At 39.9% G+C, this 20,729-nt stretch overlaps 1 protein-coding gene across 1 annotated transcript; it reads left to right on the top strand.

Annotated features, from left to right (window-relative positions):
- The first annotated feature begins 10,551 nt into the window (after positions 1 to 10,551).
- LOC111952444 (E3 ubiquitin-protein ligase TRIM39) lies at positions 10,552 to 19,639 on the top strand. Its single transcript, XM_023971113.2, has 8 exons — positions 10,552 to 10,667; positions 13,295 to 13,872; positions 14,139 to 14,234; positions 15,321 to 15,554; positions 16,105 to 16,252; positions 16,461 to 16,487; positions 16,651 to 16,832; positions 18,361 to 19,639. Exons 1-8 carry the CDS (start codon positions 10,661 to 10,663, stop codon positions 18,724 to 18,726), a joined length of 1,638 nt encoding a protein of 545 aa, XP_023826881.1. The 5' UTR covers positions 10,552 to 10,660; the 3' UTR covers positions 18,727 to 19,639.
- Positions 19,640 to 20,729: the final 1,090 nt, after the last annotated feature.

Raw genomic sequence — 20,729 nt, 5'->3', positions numbered from 1 at the left:
TGTGCTTTTGCCGTAAAGCTTTATATGAACTTTATAAAACATACATGTATTGTGTAACATGAAGTCCTATGAGTGCCATCTGATGAAGATCATCAAAGGTCAGTGATTAATTTTATCTCTTTTTCTGCTTTTTGTGTGATCCTCTCTTTGGCTGGAAAATGGCTGTATGTTTTTTGTGACTAGGCGCTGACCTAACATAATCGTATGGTGTGCTTTTGCTGTAAAGCCTTTTTTGAAATCTGACACGATGGCTTTAATTTGGTGTATTGCACTTGTGAATGTATGAAAGTAAAATATTTCAATATTTCCGCTAGCGGAACCCCTAGCCATAACAGGTTTTAAACTAATAAGAAAAAGAGACTTGCTGGGGCCAAGAAACACGAGCAATGGACATTAGACCGGTGGAAGTCTGTCCTTTGGTCTGATGAGTCCAAATTTGAGATTTTTAGTTCCAACCGCTGTGTCGTTGTGAGACACAGAGGAGGTGTATGGTGGATCTCAGCATGTGTGGTTCCCACCGTGAAACATGGAGGAGGTGGGATGGTGTTGGCGTGCTTTGCTGGTAACACTGTCTGTGATATATTTAGAATTCAAGGCACACTTAACCAGCATGGCTACCACAGCATTCTGCAGTGATACGCCATCCCATCTGGTTTGCAATTAGTGGGACTATCATTGGTTTTTCAGCAGGACAATGACCCAAAACACACCTCCAGGCTGTGTAAGGGCTATTTGACCAAGAGGGAGAGTGATGGAGTGGTGCATCAGATGATCTGACCACAATCACCCGACCTCAACCCAATTTGGTACTTTGGTATTTTATTAGGATCCCCATCCTGCAAAAGCAGCAGCTACTCTTCCTGGGGTCCAAATTGAGATGGTTTGGGATTAGTTGGACTGCAGAGTGAAGGAAAAGCAGCCAAGAAGTGCTCAGCATATGTGGGAACTCCTTCAAGACTGTTGGAAAAGTATTCCAGGTGACTACCTCATGAAGCTGGTTGAGAGAATGTCAAGAGTGTGCAAAGCTGTCATCAAGGCAAAGGGTGGCTACTTTGAATTTTGAATATAAAATATATTTTGATTTGTTAAAACTTTTTTTGTTACTTAATGATTCCATATGTGTTATTTCATAGTTTTGATGTCTTCATCATTATTCTTGGTTTTTCCGAAATAGCTACCTCATGAAGCTGGTTGAGAGAATGCCAAGAGCTGTTGAGAGAATGCCAAAGCTGTTATCGAGGCAAAGGTTGCTACTTTGAAGAATCTCAAATATAAATGTTATTTTGATTTGTTTAACGTTTTTTGGTTACTACATGTGTTATTCAATATTTGTGATGTCTTCACTGAATGAGTAGGTGTGTCCACACTTTTGACTGGTACTGAATATTATACAATATTCTACATGAATGTGACTCACCTGTGTGTAATTACACCCAGGTAAGCAGAAAAAAAACGTGTTCAGTCGATTCCAATACAGGTGTTCCTGATAGGAGGCGGGGAAATGGTCATATTTAACCACACCTATCCAATCAGGGAACATACTGTCCCCTTAAACCCACCCACCTCTGCCCTCACTGCTCTGGGTAAGAGTTGCCCTTTAAAGTTTGTGTTGACATAGAAACAAAAACAGTCACAAGTGAAGTAGTCATCCTTTATTATAATTTGCTTCCAAATTACAAAGATCAACACTAATTCCAGAAAATGTGTACCTTATTTAATGACGTTTTTTTTTTTAAATTAATGTAATTTCATGATTATAATTAAATAAAACAAGAGGACCAAAATGGAAATAGGTTTTTACACTATGTACATTTTTATCCTCAATGATTTTAAATGAATTCTATTCGTGTTTTTAAATTGTCAATCAAATCAAATGAATAACCACCCCCCCCACAAAAAAAGTTGAGATATCTTAACACATTTATAATACACACTCAAATGATATTTCATACAAAATGTCAGATTATATCTAAAGCCAGAAGGTCATAAGTAACTTATTTGATCCGACACCATTTAGAGTTAGATCTCTGTCTTTCTCTTCATTCTCTTCTTCCCCCTTTTCTCTACCTCCTTTTTTTCTATCTGCCTGTTAATTGTTAATGAGTTAGTAATTGTTAATGATATACAGTAATATAATATATGTAATGTAATACATACTCTAGGACAGGGTTCCCCAACTGGCGGCCCAAAGAACAAATTTGTTGTTGTTGTTAAACATAAAAGACTGTAAAAACACAAGCAAAACAGCTCCAAGTGATTTTAATTTGGGGAATCTGTTCTAAAGTATTCTATCGCAAATAGAATGATATACATTTAGTGCACAAAACATTAAGAACACCTTCCTAATATTGAGATGCATTTCAAAGCAAGGTTTGAAATGATTCTGTTTTAGTCAAATATTACGTCTGTTTGGACTTAATGGTCAATTTGCTGCCTACAAATTATTTGAAATTATGTTCCGGCCCCCTGACCATCCGCTCAAGAACAAAATCGGTCCGCGGCTGAATTTAGTGGATGATCCCTGCTCTAGGAATACATAGATGTTCACAAAATAATGAATAGTTTTAAGTCATTGAATTAATTCAGGATAGTAACAATCTTATTGTGTGAATGTAAAATATTATCATTCCATATAGTTGGACACATACAAAACTCAAAATCAGCTAAAATAATATATAGGAGGAGTGTTTTCCTACGAATCAAGAAATATAATAAAATGTACAATCCTCTTTTTGTCATAACTGGTCCTCTCTCCATCTTTTGGGAACCCCCCTTTTCTTATTTGTGGAAGATCTTCCCATCGGGCTGCTCCTTCCATCTCAGTTTGTCGTCATCAGACATCCCCTTCTCCCTCAGCTCCTTCTTTATCTGAGGAACAAAAATACACGGAACACAGTATAATGTGCTATGATATAATATAATAATGGATTATAATACAGTATAATGCATCGTGTTATCTTTTTTATACTTTAAATGTGTCAATAATAGACCCCAAAAAGATACCATGAGACTCACTTGCTGTAAGATGGACTCCTGTACGACAGGATCATTCATGTCCATGTTTTGGTCATTCGGGGTCAGTCTCACTCGCACCACCTTCTGAGTCGTCTTCACCTTAGGAGCTTAGAAATAAACAGACACGACAATTAAACTTTTGTCATGTTGATCGCAGTGCATGTTATATAGGAAAGCGAAGGGAGAGTTATATTGACATTTTGTGTAGACCCTAATGCTCAAGACTACAATTAGAAATACATCATGTATTTGTCTTTTTACAAGCAATCCAGTTGTTCATCACTCTGTCAGAATAGTTTATACATTAACTCACTGCTGTAGCAAACAAAGGGTTGCCAAGTATTATCACAGGGCCAATCTGTCCATTCGTCTGTCACCGTCTTTCCTTCCTTGAACACTGCTGCACCACATCGAGGTTTACTGTCATTGTTATTGGGTTCTCCCAACTTCCAGTGCCTAAATGAGGCACCACTGCCATCTGACCACTTCCAGGAGTCGCTATACAGGCCAATCCACACGTCACTATCACCAACCAAGGTCTCCATTTCCTGGTTCTCAGCCTGGTTCCTCACACTGGCCAGGTCTCGGTAGCGTGTTCTGCAGTAGTTCTGAGCTTCACCCCAGCTTTTTTTTGTTTCATTTACTAAGATAAATCTCGGACTGTTATTATTGTCACCTGCAAATAATGGATGGATTTAGAAATAAGGTTGAGTGGGTATTTTCTTACAAATCTACATTTTGCACTTCAAGTAAGGTGGTCATGTGTGACTCAGTTGGTCGAGCATGGTGCTTGCCAGGCCAGGGTTGTGAGTTCAATTCCCATGGGGGAGCAGTGTGAAATAGTATGAACATTCATGCATTTTGGATAAGAGTGTCTGCTAAAATGTTTTTAAAAAATGTACTTGACTTAATTACACTGAGGCTGCTCATCAGTGTTTACAGTATGCATGTTTGAGTGTGTATTTGTAAACATGAAAATGACAAGAAAAGTGATTAGCATAGTAATAGTCTACTTAAAACTCTAGACGGAGGAACACAGCAAAGAAAAAACACATTTCTCACCGGTGCAGCAGATGAAGGAATGTTCCAGCTTGCAATCCTGATTTTTCCACATCCCATTTTTAATGACCACACAGTGTTGTTCCGGAATGTTATTAGGTTCACCGCTCTGCCAGTGTCTAAACTCAGCCTCTCCCTTACTGTAGTAGCCACTGTCTTCAAGAGACCACCTCCAGCTGTTAATAACATCATCATACAGCCCTATCCAGACAGTGCCTATCCAATAATTAACACTAAACCTGTCCATTTTCATCAATCTGTTCATATCCTCAATATTGCCTATGGTGACCAGGTCAGTGTACGTATCTCTGCAGTAGGTCTGTGCTTCCTTCCAGGTTGTCCATCTTTCCACAAAGTGGTACTGATAAGGAAGGCATGGAGAAGGCAAATACAACCCTGGGAATAAAACGATTTTAGTGCAAACACATCTAGCCCTTACATGGTCACATACCTTCATCCAACAACACAGAAATATAACATACTGTACAGACACACATTTACTGTACTTACCTGTAAGAAACAGTAAGAGATGGGTTCTCCACCCCATCGTTTGGCTGACTAATGGAATATAAAAAGGATTAATCAATTAAATATAATATTAATAATAATGATATAGTACATATTTATTATATATTTTGCATCGACTTCTTACATCATCAGTGATTGCTAACAAGGGCTAACATCTACAGTTTTTCTTTCATCTCTTTGGTGAAATTTTCTCACGTAGGAATTCAATTTTCACAACTCTGAAAACCAATCATCAAAGTGGTTCATGTTTTAAAACTCTAAAGACAATTTCCATTGAGTACAACAAATTCACATTCCTTTGTTAACTGAACCAAATCGCTCTTTCACTGGTTTCACAATGCAATTCTCACATTACATTATAGCCATTGTTGTCACTTCTTAATCCAACTGCTCAAAACGGATAACTACTACAACTAGTTTGAGAATAGCTGAATTCAGTAAAATATATACGGTATTTTAGATAATAAATATATCAATTAAAATCAATTTACTTTGGAAGGTAAAACGTCTTTACCAAAAGATGTGAGGAATGAGTACCTTCGTCAGCCACTGTGCATCAATACATAGGACAAGGTGGAAAGAGTCACTATATGGTACCATTTTATACAGAGAATCCAATTATGAAAACCTAGCTCTCACACTTCCATTCAACGTATATTGCGACAATATCACTTAAGAAGATCTGTGTTTGACTTACAATTAAAGATTTTGGATCAGAAATATATATTTTTTTATGTCAACTGTTTGTACTCAAATTGGGTGCATTGTTTACTTCACAGGGCTTAAAATAAGACTCATAAGTAAGACTCATAACGCATCCAGAGATAACAAAACAATTAAGATCGGGTTAAAATTTCAGAGAACTATGCCTTGTAACCCCCTAGAGTCGATTGACCAACCTGTGCATCAATCTAAGTTACACAAATCCGTCAGTTTCAGCTAGAGAACATTTTTTTGTATTGGATGCATCTCAATCCACCGCATGCGCCAGTGTCACACTTCCACATCTGCAGTGAAAGGTGGCAGTGCAAGAGCGGGGTTTGTCAGACCATGAGATATCCTGACAAATCGGTCTTCTCACGAAAACGTCTGTAGCATCCGAATAGTTTGACCTACAAACTAAATGGAAAGTGGAGCTTCTCGTGAACATTATGGTGTTCTATTTTTACGCTAGGGTCCCCACAAGTGTCACGGGACTGTCTGAATGTAACTGGTACAGGTTTTAAAAAATCTAATGGAAGTATGAAGGTAGTTGTGCCTACCCAAAAAGGGGGTTAAATGTATATGTAAAAAATACCATTAAAAGAAATATATAAAAATGGAAAGTATTCAGACCCCTTGACTTTTTCAAAAAAAAATTACTTGACAACTTTATTCTAAAATGTATTAAATTGTTTTTTTCCCGTCATCAATCTACAAACTATACCCCATAATGACAAAGCAAAAACAGTTTTTAGATTTTTTTTCAGATGTATAAAAAAACAGAAATATTACATTTACATAAGTATTCAGACCCTTTAATCAGTACTTTGTTGAAGCACCTTTGGCAGCGATTACAGCATTGATTCTTCTTGGGTATGACGCTACAAGCTTGGTACACCTGTATTTGGGGAGTTTCTCCCATTTTTCTCTGCAGATCCTCTCAAGCTCTGTCAGGTTGGATGGGGAGTGTTGCTGCACAGCTAGTTTCAGGTCTCTCCAGAGATGTTCGATCAGGTTCAAGTCTGCCACTCCTGCGATGTCTTGGCTATGTGTTTCGGATCAGGTTTTCATCAAGGATCTCTCTGTGCTTTGCTCCATTAATCTTTTCCTCGATCCTGACTAGTTTCCCAGTCCCTGCCGCTGAAAAATATCCCCACAGCATGATGCTGCAACCACCATGCTTCACCGTAGGGATGGTGCCAGGTTTCTTCCAGACGTGACGCTTCGCATTCAGGCTAAAGAGTTCAATCTTGGTTTCATCAGACCAGAGAATCTTGTTCCCCTCCCCCCTCCTCCAAAACGTTAGACTCTAAGGAATTAAATACTGGCACCTATTTTAGTCCAATTCAAACACTGAGTAAGACTCATAAAAATGAATGACATTGTGGTAAAATTTCAGAAAACTATCTCTTCAATACATTCACTGCAAATAAAAGTCAAATCTACTATGAATCTATAAAAACATGTAAAAAAAAATTATTGGTCCATATTTACAAAAAACATAAACTGATTAATTACTCAGTTTGGATAATTCAGTTTACATTCAGAAATTTGAATTAAAAGATATTAACCTGTTGAGTGGGTCTGGCCTGGTCTCTCTGGTCTGTGGACTGAGGTCTCCCTGTTGTTGTGTGTCTGGTGCTGTCTCTGTCTGTGGTTGTCTCTGCTCTATGCAGAGGTCCTTTAGAGGGCTGAGATGCAAAGTAACCCCCCAAACAACGCGTTACAGTGTCTATCCACTTCGACAGGTGAAACAAAATGGCCGCCGCTGCCGTGACTCTAAGTCATCCATTAGAGACTCCTAATGACTGGTCATTTCCCTAGCCTCGCTCACCATGTTAATCGAATTGCATTGCTTACCATGGTAATAGACACTCCCCATATTAGCCTGTCAAATACCAGTTGTCAATGATGAATATGGCTACAAAGGTGACCACTTGGGTTGGTACCTGTGTGACCTGTGTTCACCAGATGACTGTGTTAGCCCTCTGAGCTAAAGCCTATAGCATAGGCATTAGGCTGCCAACATGGGGTGTTGAGTGTAATGTTTAGCACTTTGTGACAACTGATATAAAAAGAGCTTTGTATAATACATTTGATTGAAAAACATGTGTTTCCACTGTGCTCCAGGATGATGTTACACCTAGGTACAGATCTATGATTAGCTCCACCTCCACCAATCCTTACCTTTAACATTAGTGGGGGAAATGCAGAACTGTCCCTGCTTCAGCATCTATGGGCAACTTCACCCTACACCTTCCACTGTCCCTCCCAGCTGAGACTGAGGATGGAGCACGTTAGAGGTCCAAGTGCACCAGGTCCAAACATTCATGACATTGTCACACAGACGCAGAACCATTATGGGCCTGAGGGGCTGCGAAGAAAGGGGGATGAACGAGAGAGACTGGTGTAGGATGAAGTATCCCCTAGACACTGATCTTGGGTCAGTTTCTCATTTTCCCTACTAATGGTTAAGGTTGGGATGGGGGAGGGGAAGCTGATCCTAGTCTTGCAACTTGCAGAAACTTCACCCCAGAGCGAAAGAGACTGAAGAGAAAGAGGAGAAGTGAGGGGGGAAGAGGAAGATGAGTAAAGGCAGAGATCTGGGCCTTTTCTCGTTTGGGCAAAAGTCCATCCTCTGTCCTCTCTCCTCCGTCCTTTCTCCTCCAAGAACCGGAAACCGATAAGTGGTCAAGTGGTCCAGAAGTGTGTCAATTCATTAGTAGGCAAACGGAAGAAGGTCCTCCCCTCCTCGATAGCCTCCTTTTAGTGAGGAAGCACAAGTGTATCCTACCACGGAAAAGTTTTGACATCTGCCACACCCCCTTTGAATCAGATGTTGTATTGTTGGAGGAGAAAAAGCATGCACACAATTTTTTTCAATATGCTACTTACAGTGCCTTCAGAAAGTATTCATACCCCTTGTCTTATTCCACATTTGGTAAGCAACTACAGTGTATATTTGGCCTTGTGTTTTAGGTTATTGGCATTGTGTTTTAGGTTATTGGCCTTGTGTTTTAGGTTATTGCCCTTCTGAAAGGTGAATTTGTCTCCCAGTTTCTGTTGGAAAGCAGACTGAACCAGGTTTTCCTCTAGGATTTTGCCTGTGCTTAGCTCTGTTCCGTTTCTTTTTATCATACCTATAACATGATGCAGCCACCACCATGCTTGAAAATATGAAGAGTGGTACTCAGTAATGTGTTGTGTTGGATTTGCCCCAAACATAACGCTTTGTATTCAGGAAATTAAGTTAATTTCTTTGTCACATTATTTGCAATTTTACTTTAGTGCCTTATTACAAACAGGATGCATGTTTTTGAAAAATTGAATTCTGTACAAGCTTCCATCTTTTCATTCTGTAATTTAGGTTAGTATTGTGGAGTAACTAAAATGTTGTTAATCCATCCTTAGTTTTCTCCTATCACAGCCATCACTCTGTAACTGTTTTAAAGTCACCATTGGCCTCATGGTGAAATCCCTGAGCGGTTTCCTTTCTCTCCGCCAACTGAGTTAGAAAGGACTTCTGTATCTTTGTAGTGACTGGGTGTATTGATACACCATCCAAAGTGTAATTAATAACTTCACCATGCTCAAAGGGATATTCAATGTCTGCTTTTACATGTTCTACCTGTCTACCAATAGGTGCCTTTCTTTGAGAGCAATGAAAATCCTCCCTGGTCTTTGTGGTTGAATCTCTGTTTGAAATTCATTGCTCGACTGAGGGACCTTACAGATAATTGTATGTGTGGGGTACAGAGATGAGGTAGTCATTCAAAAATCATTTTAAACACTATTATTTCACACGGAGTGATTCCATGCAACTTCTTATGTGACTTGTTAAGCAAAATGTTACTCCTGAACATATTTAGGCTTGCCATAACAAAGGGGTTGAATACTTACTGACTCAAGACATTTCAGCTTTTCATTTTAAATGAATTTGTAAAGATTTATAAAAACATAATTCCACTTTGACATTATGGGTTATTGTTTGTAGGCCAGTGACACAACACCTCAATTTAATCCATTTTAAATACAGGCTGTTACACAACAAAATGTGGAAAAAGTCAGGAGGTGTGAATACTTTCTGAAGGCACTGTATCCTTTTATTCATAAAATGTCTTGCACAACTAACTTAATTTGTTTTTTATCACTTTACACATTTATTTTGGGATCCACCCCTGTAAACACAATTTGCTTCATGATGCACGAATGGAGAAGGAGCTTCTTGTTTCACACAAGCGCATTTTCGTCCACGTTCGCTCTCCTCGCCGCCTCTCCTCGATTACCTTTGACCTTTTTTAATGAAAGAAGGCGAGGGAGGACACAATAGGGAGGACGCAGGAGTTGATCAAATCTAATTGAGAAAAGGCCCTGGTTGGATTGAGGATGGGATACTCATATCAGGAAATGAACAAGAAGGTATGGAGGAACCAGCACTGACAAACACAGATATATTGATGCTACCCCCTCGAGGTTGCTTTTGAGATGAGCAGCTCTCTTCAGTCATTCTAAATAATATGCTAGTGTTGATATTGGAACAGATCCAATTGCCTGGGTTGTCTTGAGTTCCCATTTGTCAGTAAGAGCTGGAGTGGGAGGGACTTAATAGATGCAGGCAGCTCAGGTGCTGCTGTCGAGTCATGACAGTCACACTGATTCCACATGACCTCATAGTCACACCCATAGCCTAGTTAGTGAACACACCTTGGACTATTGTACTTATACTGGATGCATCATTTGATTTATGATGCATTAGTGCCTAGAGTTTTGCAATTGTGTTACTGTAATGAACTTCAGTTTGTCAGTGTTATCTTACTCTGACCTCCCAGCTTGGTGGTTTGTGTGTGTGCATGTGCGTGCCTATGTTTGTTCAGCTTTAATTTGGTAATGCATCATTCCACATGTCAGGTGGTCAGCTGTCCATTTAGGTGAGTCATCATGGCTAGAAAACGTTGCCACTTGGACTGAATAGGCACGCCCCTAACACACACACACACACACACACAAATAAGTCATTGCATTGTAAAGTGAATGCATGTCTACGCAAAACAAATAACCACGATTGTGTTTTGTGGTGAATGCTATCGCATTAAGGCAGGTTTTAAACAGAGAGACAGACAGAGAGACAGACAGGCAGGCAGGCAGACAGACATGCAGCACTGAGGCACATGAGCGGGAGGGGTTAACTGACCTGTGAATAACTGCATTGATACCTTATGACATTTACCTGTTTTACAGCTAGCCTTACAAAGTCTACCTGCCACACTCACAAGTGACCTGTCCCGGTGTGCGTTAGAAGAGATCTTCAGGGCTGGCTGCTGCTAACTGCAGAGAGCTGAAGTAGGTACCCAACACAATGAAGAGTAAGTATCGATATTAAACATTCCAGAATAATTGACAGTGTAACAGATACTGTTATGTTGACAGCTACAGTGCAAGGGACTGTATGATCGAATAGGAGGGACAGTAGTTATATGCTTGAACTGTCATTATGTGTCGGTGAAGACATACAGAACCAGTCAAAAGTTTGGACACACCTACTCATTCAAGGGTTTTTCTTTATTTTTACTATTTTCTACATTGTAGAATAATAGTGAAGACATCAAAACTATGAAATAACACAAATGGAATTTGTAGTAACCAAAAATGTGTTAAGAAAATCGCCCCCAAAATTATATTTTAGATTCTTCAAAGTAGTCACCCTTTGCCTTGAGGACAGCTTTGCTCACTCTTGGCATTCTCTCAACCAGATTCATGAGGAATGCTATCCCAACAGTCTTGAAGGAGTTCCCACATATGCTGAGCACTTGTTGGCTGCTTTTCCTTCACTCTGCGGTCCAACTCATCCCAAACAATCTCAATTGGGTTGAGGTCGGGTGATTGTGGTAGCCAGGTCATCTGATGCACCACTCCATCACTCTCCTTCTTGGTCAAATAGCCCTTACACATCCTGGAGGTGTGTTGGGTCATTGTCCTGTTGAAAAACAAATGATAGTCCCACTAAGCGCAAACCAGATGTGATGGCGTGTTGATGCAGAATGCTGTGGTAGCCATTCTGGTTAAATGTGCCTTGAATTCTAAATAAATCCCTGACAGTGTCACCAGCAAAGCACCCCCACACCATCACACCTCCTCCTCCATGCTTCACAGTGGGAACCATACATGCAAAGATCATCCATTCACTTACTCTGCATCTCATGAAGACACGGCGGTTGGAACCAAAAATCTCAAATTTGGACTAATCAGACCAAAGGACAGATTTCCACCGGTCTAATGTTCAATGCTCATGTTTCTTGGCCCAAGCAAGTCTCTTCTTATTGGTGTCCCTTAGTTTCTTTGTAGAAATTCGACCATGAAGGCCTGATTCACGCAGTCTCCTCTGAACAGTTGATGTTGAGATGTGTCTGTTACTTGAACTCTGTGATGCATTTATTTGGGATGCAATTTCTGAGGCTGGTAACTCTAATGAACTTACCCTCTGCAGCAGAGGTAACTGTGGGTCTTCCTTTCCTGTGGTGGTCCTCATGAGAGCCAGTTTCATCATAGCGCTTGATGGTTTTTGCGACTGCACTTGAAGAAACTTTCAAAGTTCTTGAAATGTTCCAGATTGACTGACCTTCATGTCTTAAAGTAATGATGAACTCTCATTTCTCTTTGCTTATTTGAGCTGTTCTTGCCATAATATGGTCTTGGTCTTTTCCGAAATAGGGCTATCTTCTGTATACCACCCCTACCTTGTCACAACACAACTGATTGGCTCAAACGCATTAAGAAGGAAAGAAATTCCAATATTGAACTTTTAACAAGGCACACCTGTTAATTGAAATGCATTCCAGGTGACTACCTCATGAAGCTGGTTGAGAGAATGCCAAGAGTGTGCAAAGCTGTTATCGAGACAAAGGGTGGTTACTTTGAAGAATCTCAAATATAAATTATATTTTGATTTGTTTAACACTTTTTTGATTACTACATGATTCCATATGTGTTATTTAATAGTTGTGATTCACTGTTATTTTACAATGTAGAAAATAGTAAAAATAAAGAAATACCCTTGAATGAGTAGGTTTTACTATTTCAATGGTGAGAAATATACTACAAAAATCTAAATGCAACATGCAACAATTTCAATGATTTTACTGACTTACAGTTCATATAACGAAATCAATAGAAATAAATGAATTAAGCCCTAGTCTATGGATTTCACAAGGCTGGGCAGGGGCACAGCCATGGGTGGGCCTGGTTCCCAAGTGGGTGGGCCTATTGTGTTGTGTCACAAAACTGCACATTATAGAGTGGTCTTTTATTGGCCCACAGCACAAGGTGCATCTGTGTAATGATCATGCTGTTGAATCAGCTTCTTGATATGCCACACCTGTCACCACACCTGTCAGGTGGATGGATTATCTTGGCAATGGATAAATGCTCACTAACAGGGATATAAACAAATTTGTGCATACAATGGAGAGAATTAAGCTTTTTGTGCGTATGGAACATTTCTGGTATCTTTTATTTCAGCTCATGAAACATGGAACAAACACTTCACATGTTGCGTTTATATTTTTGTTCAGTATAGTTATTTAGAGAATTATAATCCGTAAATTGCATCGCAATGCCAAGGGTGTTGTGCTAATAATGTTTATGTTCAAGTAGTGTTACAAGGGTAGCAGAGTAGAACACTATCAAAAATAAAGGAGAGCCGTACCCTGTAGGAGCTCAGATAAGATATTTTAATACCAACGTTTCAGAAATGAGAAATAAGACTTTTTTGAATTGTTATCATAGCACAACTGTTATCATACCGATCTTGTATTGCTTGTCATTGGCGTCCACTCAACACTTACTTCTTCTCTCAGTGATCATTATGGACTGTATAATGTCAAACTGACTGTGTCCTAAATGGCTCCCTATTTTCTAGGGCTCTGGTCAACAGTAGTGCACTACATAGGAAGTAGTTTGGGACGTATACTATATGTTCCTCTTTTCTCCCCAGAGATGGCTTCCCCTACTAGTCTGCTATCAGAGAATCAGTTCCAGTGTTCTGTCTGTCTGGATGTGTTCACTGACCCAGTCACGACCCCATGTGGCCACACCTTCTGCATGGCCTGTATCAGAGGGCTCTGGAAGATCAGTTATGGCTGTAAGTGCCCAACCTGTGAGATAACCTTCACAGTTAGGCCCCAAATTAGCATCAACGTTGCATTCAAAGAAATCACCGATCAATTCAAGAGGATTCAAGTTGGCATCTCAAACCTAACTGTCGCTAAGCCTGGTGAGGTGGCCTGCGATGTCTGTACCGGAGGGACGATCAAGGCCCTCAAGTCCTGCATGGTGTGTCTGACCTCTTACTGCGAGCCTCACCTGGAGCCTCACAAGAGAGTTGCTACGCTGAAGGTCCACAAACTGATTGACCCTATGGAGAACTTGGAAGAGAGGATGTGTAAGAAGCACGAGAAGCTCCTGGAGTCGTTCTGTAAGACCGACCAGATGTGTGTCTGTCAGTTCTGCACCGAGACGTGCCACAAGACTCACCACACCGTTGCTATAGAGGAGGAGTGTGGGGAAAAGAAGGTACTGTAGGCATAGGAGGATGAATGTTGATACACAATAGTGATTCACTTTTTTGTGATCAATTGCTTTTTATTGACTTTTTTTTGTTTAAAGGACAAGAATCAATAGGGCCCAAACTCTGATCTTGGGTTTAACCCCAGTGTGGAAAACTCTACTCCTTCCAGCACATCTTGACCCAGATCTTCACCCAGAATTGCAACTATTACTTCTAGCCCAGTACTACTACACCTACTTCTTAGATGGTTTGCATGTCCTTCTTTCTGTAGGCTCAGATAAAGAAGATGGAGACAGGAGTTCAGCAGATGATCCAGTTCAGACAGAAGAAGGTGGAGGAGATCAAACATTCAATGGAACTCAGTAGGGTAAGTTCTGCAAACAATCACAGATGTATGTGAAATCAATACGGCAGGGTTTAATTATTGTCCAAATGTATTTAAACAAAAAGGTGCAACCCTATATACTGTATGTATCTGTAAGCTGTCTCCAAATGCAATATTTTGTAGAGCATTTCTGTCTTTGTGGGGTAACATAGGGTCAGTGGTATAAATTACTTAAGTAAAAATACATTACTATTTTTTAAATATTTTTTTACAACTTTTACATTCCCAAAGGAAAGATTGTACTTTTTACTCTATACATTTTTCCTCGCACCCAAAAGCACTCTTAACATTTTGAATGCTTAGCAGGACAGGAAAATGGTCAAATTCACATACTTATCAAGAGAACAACCCTGGTCATCCCTACTGCCTGATCTGGCGGACTCACTAAACACCAACGCTTCATTTGTAAATGATGTCTGAGTGTTGGAGATAGCCCCTGGCTATCCATTAAAAAAAAAAATATTTTTAAATAGTGCTGTCTGGTTTGCTACATATAAGGAATTTGAAATGATGTATAAATTTACTTTTGATACATAGCGTTTCCTGCAGTCAGAATACCTAGTTGCCTCATGGGTGGAATGTTACTAATAGTTTTCATAATTTCATAATAAATAAAAAATATTTTAAAGAACCTGCCGAAAATACGATGTTTCTATTTCACACAGTTTTGCTATATTTCCGTGTTGGGATACAAACTCAAAATGTAATACATTTCAACTCTATATCTGACATGGTACAGGTGTCTTCTTTTTTGAGGTGTATACTTTTGTTTCTAAATTGATTTGTTTAAAACTACTAAGAAACACTCTGTGTAACCCTGATTTAGCCCACTTCAGTAAATGAAGTATATTTTAGCAATTACATTTACTTTTGATACTTTGATACTTAAGTATATTTCAAACCAAATACTTGTAGAATTTTACTGGGTGTCTTTCCATTTTACTTGAGTCATTTTCTATTAAGGTATCTTTACTTTTACTCAAGTATGACAATTGGGTACTTTTTCCACCACTGCACAGGGTTCAAGTCTCAGTCCAACTTTTTTCTAAATGTATTTAATTTCATCAGATAACTTCTAAGAAAGAGATGGAAGATGGTGCACAGATCTTCACTGCTCTGGTGAAATCCATCAAGAGAAGCCAGGCTGAGCTCAATGAGGGGATCGAGGAGAAGCAGAAAGCAGCAGAGAGGCGAGCTGAAGGGCTCGTCAAAGAGCTGGAGCAGGAAATCACTGCGCTAAAGAAGAGAGGCACTGATTTGGAGCAGCTCTCACACACCGAGGACCACCTCCACCTCCTACAGGTTAGTGTCCCTCTATCTGGTCAATATGGACAATTGAACTTATACATTGATTTTAAGACTTGAAAAAACCAATAGACCAGGGATCCCCAACTACATTCAGTCATGGGCTGATTTGTTCTTGAGCGGTTGGTCGGGGGACCGGAACATAATTATAAATCATTTGTATATTGTAAATTGACTGCAAGAATCCCAAACAGATATAGTATTTGACAAAAACATAATAATTTCAAACCTTGATGACATTGATTACATTGGTATACGATCATATGTCTCTCTATTTATGTGTGGGAATATTTGGGGAGAGATTTACTTCATTGCAATCACTTGGAGCTGATTTCCTGGAGATGTACAGTATTTTAGGTTCAACAATGAACATTTTTATAAAATAAAGTCCTCCGAAAACTTGGGTGACCAAATAAAATCATACACGGGCTGAATTTGGCCCCCGGGATGCAAGATTGGGAACCTTGCAATGGGCCAACTAAACAATCACAAGACAAGACATCATTCTCCAGAAAGATGGATGTGTTTTTTTCTCTTCCTGTTTTAGATTTTACCATCGCTGTGCACCACTCCACCCACCAAGGACTGGTCTGAGATCAGTGTTGACTCTGACATTTGTGTGGGGAATGTGAGGAGAGCTCTATCTCAACTAGAGGACACACTTAAGAATGAGTTAGAGAKCCTGAAAGAGAAAGGTCAATTAAACACATTATACTTTTTTATGACTTGCGGAAAACCTATGCATATGCACAGATTCAGTATCAATGAAGTGGGAAATTATACTAATCAAGCACATGGCTATGATATTATACTGAATGTTACGTTCATGATGAGAATAATATGTAGTTCTGGTAATGTATTCCTGTAACAACTGAGAATATTTTATTTTCTATTGTGCCCCAGAGTTTAAGAGGATCCAGAAGTATGCAGGTATAATACTATTTTCATAATGACTCTCACTATCTTCATCATTCTCACTGTCTTCATCATGCTCCATGCCTGCAACTCTGAGGTGCTATGACTGTTTCTAAAAGGCCATATAACACTTCATAAAGCATTTACGAGAATTTCCATGCTCTCTGTATCTCAACAGTGGACGTGACTTTGGACCCGGACACCGCACACCCCAACATCGTCCTGTCCTCTGACTACAAGCAGGCACGGCGCGGTGACATGTTGCAGATTCTCCCTGACAACCCCCAGCGCTTCGACCCGGTGCTTTGTATCTTGGGGAAGAGAGGTTTCTCCATTGGGAGGTTCTACTTTGAGGTTCAGGTAGACAAACATTGGGCGAATCCTAACTTCCACTGACATTAGATCAGTTTCTGCAGTTGTTCTTTTTTTTATACCAGCTTCTGTGCCAAGTCGGATGTGTATGATGTAGTTTACCAAGCTACCAATTACTTCACAATAAAAGAAGTTAAGCTACCATTAAGAAAAATGTAGTTTAGTTAAATAAAGTTACTTTGAATAAGTAGTTCACTACATCTAAACTATCATATCTAAATCATATCTACAAATTGCAAGAACAGATCACACTGGAGTCAGCCTACTAAACAAAAAAACTGTTTGAAGTGATAATTTGGCATGTCTGACATTCTTGCCTACTTCACCCAAATGTAAATTTAATGTAAAAAAAAGTAGGGTGTAGTTCGGTGGAGGCTCCTCAGAGGAGGAAGGGGAGGACCATCCTCCTCAGTGAATTTCATACAAATAAAAATAGTGAAAAATAAAAGTAAAACTTTTACTAAATATTTTCACTAAATTTTTTCACATGCCAACAAATAATTGATAAAAATACACTGTTTAGCAATGATGGTCTACAGTAGCCTCAACAGCACTCTGTAGGGTAGCACAATGGTGTAGTCGGAGGACAGCTAGTTTCCGTCCTCTTCTAGATACATTGACTTCAATACAAAACCTAGGAGGCTCGTGGAACTCTTCCAAGTCAAGGTAAACTTTTGTTTTTATTAATTTATTGCCAGTGGGGCTCACCGGTATGAAAGTTTGCCTTGGAAGTTTTTTTTGCCTGGTCAGAGACAGCTGATGTATTGAACACTGAAGTACATAGGCGAGGGGAAAAGGTGAGAGGAGGAAAGCGCATAGATGCGAAAAGGAATTATACAACGATCAAAGGGATCATGCTGTCTGTATGTGGCTGCCATGAAAGTGAACTGTTTGCGTGTGATCAGGGGGGTATTTATTCCACCGATTCTGTTGAAAAACGTTTCTTAAACGGAAGCAAACAGAACGAAACAGGGATAAACATACCTGAATTTGTCCAATAGAAACTCTCATTTGCAACTGTTGGACTAATGATAATGATTACACCCTAGATCAGATAGATGAAGGCAAGAGTGTGCAAGGCGGTATTGAATGTGTCAGTCTGTCCCCTTGGTAAAGTTTCATTCATAGGCTAGGTTGTAGCAACTTCATGATGGGTATAGGGACAATTCGATTACCATGTAGTAGCCTAAACTAGTAGTAGCCTAAGATGTTACAATGAGCTGGGTAAGTGGAATATGAATGACAGTCATCCAATATGCTGTAATAGAAATAAGACCACGCTCATAACTAAAATTAATTATCTTAAATGGCACCAACTGCCACTGGTGTAGTTCCAGTAGTTAGTTGGCAAAAAGTTATTAATTACTGAAAACACTACCTAGATTCAACTACCACCAAGCTACTGCAAATTTGGTTTGATTACTAGTTGAACTACATGTAGTTCACAACCCAACACTAAACCTAAGGCTAAACTTAACCCTAACTCTAGCACTAATCCTCTTTTTGATTTTCACAGGTGGGGGACAAGACCTACTGGGATCTGGGCGTGGTCAGAGAGTCCGTCAACAGGAAGGGGATGATCACTTCGACCCCAGAGAATGGCTACTGGACCATTAGGCTCAGAGGAGGGGAAGAGTACCGGGCCCTTGCATCCCCCTCCATTCTCCTCTCCCTGGGGGAGAAACCCCAGAAGGTTGGGGTGTTTGTGGATTATGAGGAAGGGTTAGTGTCCTTTTACGATGTGGAGGCCAAGGCTCATATCTATTCTTTCACTGGATACTCCTTCACTGAAAGGCTCTATCCATTCCTCAGCCCCAGTGTTAGTGATGATGGTAAAAACTCAGCCCCATTGGTCATCTCCCCTGTCAATCATGAAGGTTAGGTTTCTGATTTGCCTCTAACCATTCCTCAGTTCCAGTGGGTGCGTTCAGCAGGACACAACGTTTTGGAACTTTCAGATAGAAATATGCAATGTAGAACACACGTGCCTCTCTGACACGTAGAATAATGTTTCACGTCAGCTCTATTTATGGCATTTCGATCTGCAACATTCAACAATGTCTGGCTATTTAATGTGGCACACGTGACACAATACGAATGCAACCATAGTAAAAACATATTTTATTTGTATTTTACCTGGTTGACTGAAAACACATTCTCATTTACAACAGTGAGCTGGGGAATAGTTACAGGGGAGAGAAGGGGGGATGAAATGAYACAATTGGAAGCTGGGGATAATTAGGTGGCCATGATAGTACGAGGGCCAGATTGGACATCGGGGTTAACACCCCTACTCTTACAAGTGCCATGGGATCTTTAGTGACCACAGAGAGTCAGGACACACATTTAACGTCCCATCCAAAAGACAGCACCCTACACATGGCAATGTCCCCAATCACTGCCCTGGGGAATTGGGATAATTTTTGGGACCAGAGGAAAGAGTGCCTCCTACTGGACCTCTACCACCACTTCCAGCAGCATCTGCTCTCCCATTCAGGGATTGACCAGGACCAACCCTGCTWAGCTTCAGCCAGCAGTGGGATGCAGAGTGGTATGCTGCTAGCCCGATTGGTCATCTCCCTTGTCAATCATGGTGTGCGACCATGTAAAATAACCTTGTGATTCAAGACTAACAAGTCGCTTAAATGCTTTGGTTGACATTGCACTTAATCTTGACCAGTTGTCTACAAATTCTAATAAATGTATTGTTTTAGATTTTTCAATTAAACTGTCTCTGATAAAAGTTTGCATCAATACTTGTCATATTACTTAGGTCCTATGTATTATAATACTCAATGGGAATAAACATTTTGAATGTGCGCATTTACTGTAATGTCATGCTTTTCCTTCCATCTGCGTGTAACATACTAGTTTGCATCCACCCAGAACCAGAGTTTCCATGAGTTTTGCATAGGCCTACTGGTGCTGAGAGCTCAGCTGCATGCAGAGACCTCAGAGGACATTGGTCTGCATCCCAAATTACACCATATTCCCTTTATGGTGCACCACTTTTCACTGGGTCTCTGGTCAAAAGTAGTGCACTATTTACTGTGGGAAAGAGGGTGCTATTTGGGACTTTTTCTAAATTAACCATGGATATAACCACATACTTTTTTAAAGGGGCAATCTTGGAGTCAAACAACAACGAACACTTGTTTATTGTAAACGCCTCAAATGACAGATGATAGTGTTCTTCCATGTCTTATCAGTCAGTGAACCATACCAGGAATGCTKAAAAAAAAATTACATTCTCAGGTTCCAATTACAATATTTATATATGCTTCTATTCTAATAGTTTACTATAGGGTTCTCAAAGTTTTTGCGTCCGGGGACACCTTTCCTGTTGGCAAATTCATCAGGGACGCCTTCATAATCAGAACACCACTCGAGTGCGATAAAAACAGCCTACAAGGAGTTTTACTATGACGTCTTCAGTACATGTCTGTACGAACCAAGTCTTTGGCCCGGAGAAAGAACATTTATAAGGCCCGCCTCTTGGCATCGGAGAGAACATTTAGCAGTTGTCAAGCTAATTTCCTGCAATTCAAGGGGAAGACATTTTTTGTTACTGCAGCTTATTACATTATATTGTATTGTATTKCACACTTTACACTTATTTAATGGACCCCTTGGCTTAAAGTCATTTAATCTGTTGTTAGTAATATTGATTAATACGTTCTTTGTTATATATTTTTTGATCTAGCTGCGGACCCCCAGCAATAACTCAGCGGACCCCACTTTGAGCACCCCTGGGCTAGTAGACCATTCAACTCTAACGGCCCACAGAAAAAGAGATACCTATTTTATTTTGAAGGTCAGGTTCAACTTGTGGACTGGAGAATATGTCTTAGAAACAGCATGTTTACTCAATAAAGGAAAACGTGA

This window comes from Salvelinus sp. IW2-2015, linkage group LG3, assembly GCF_002910315.2.
Source record: "Salvelinus sp. IW2-2015 linkage group LG3, ASM291031v2, whole genome shotgun sequence".
Lineage (NCBI taxonomy): Eukaryota > Metazoa > Chordata > Actinopteri > Salmoniformes > Salmonidae > Salvelinus > Salvelinus sp. IW2-2015.
Note: the sequence above shows the minus strand (reverse complement) of the source record. Positions and strands in the feature narration are given on the sequence as shown.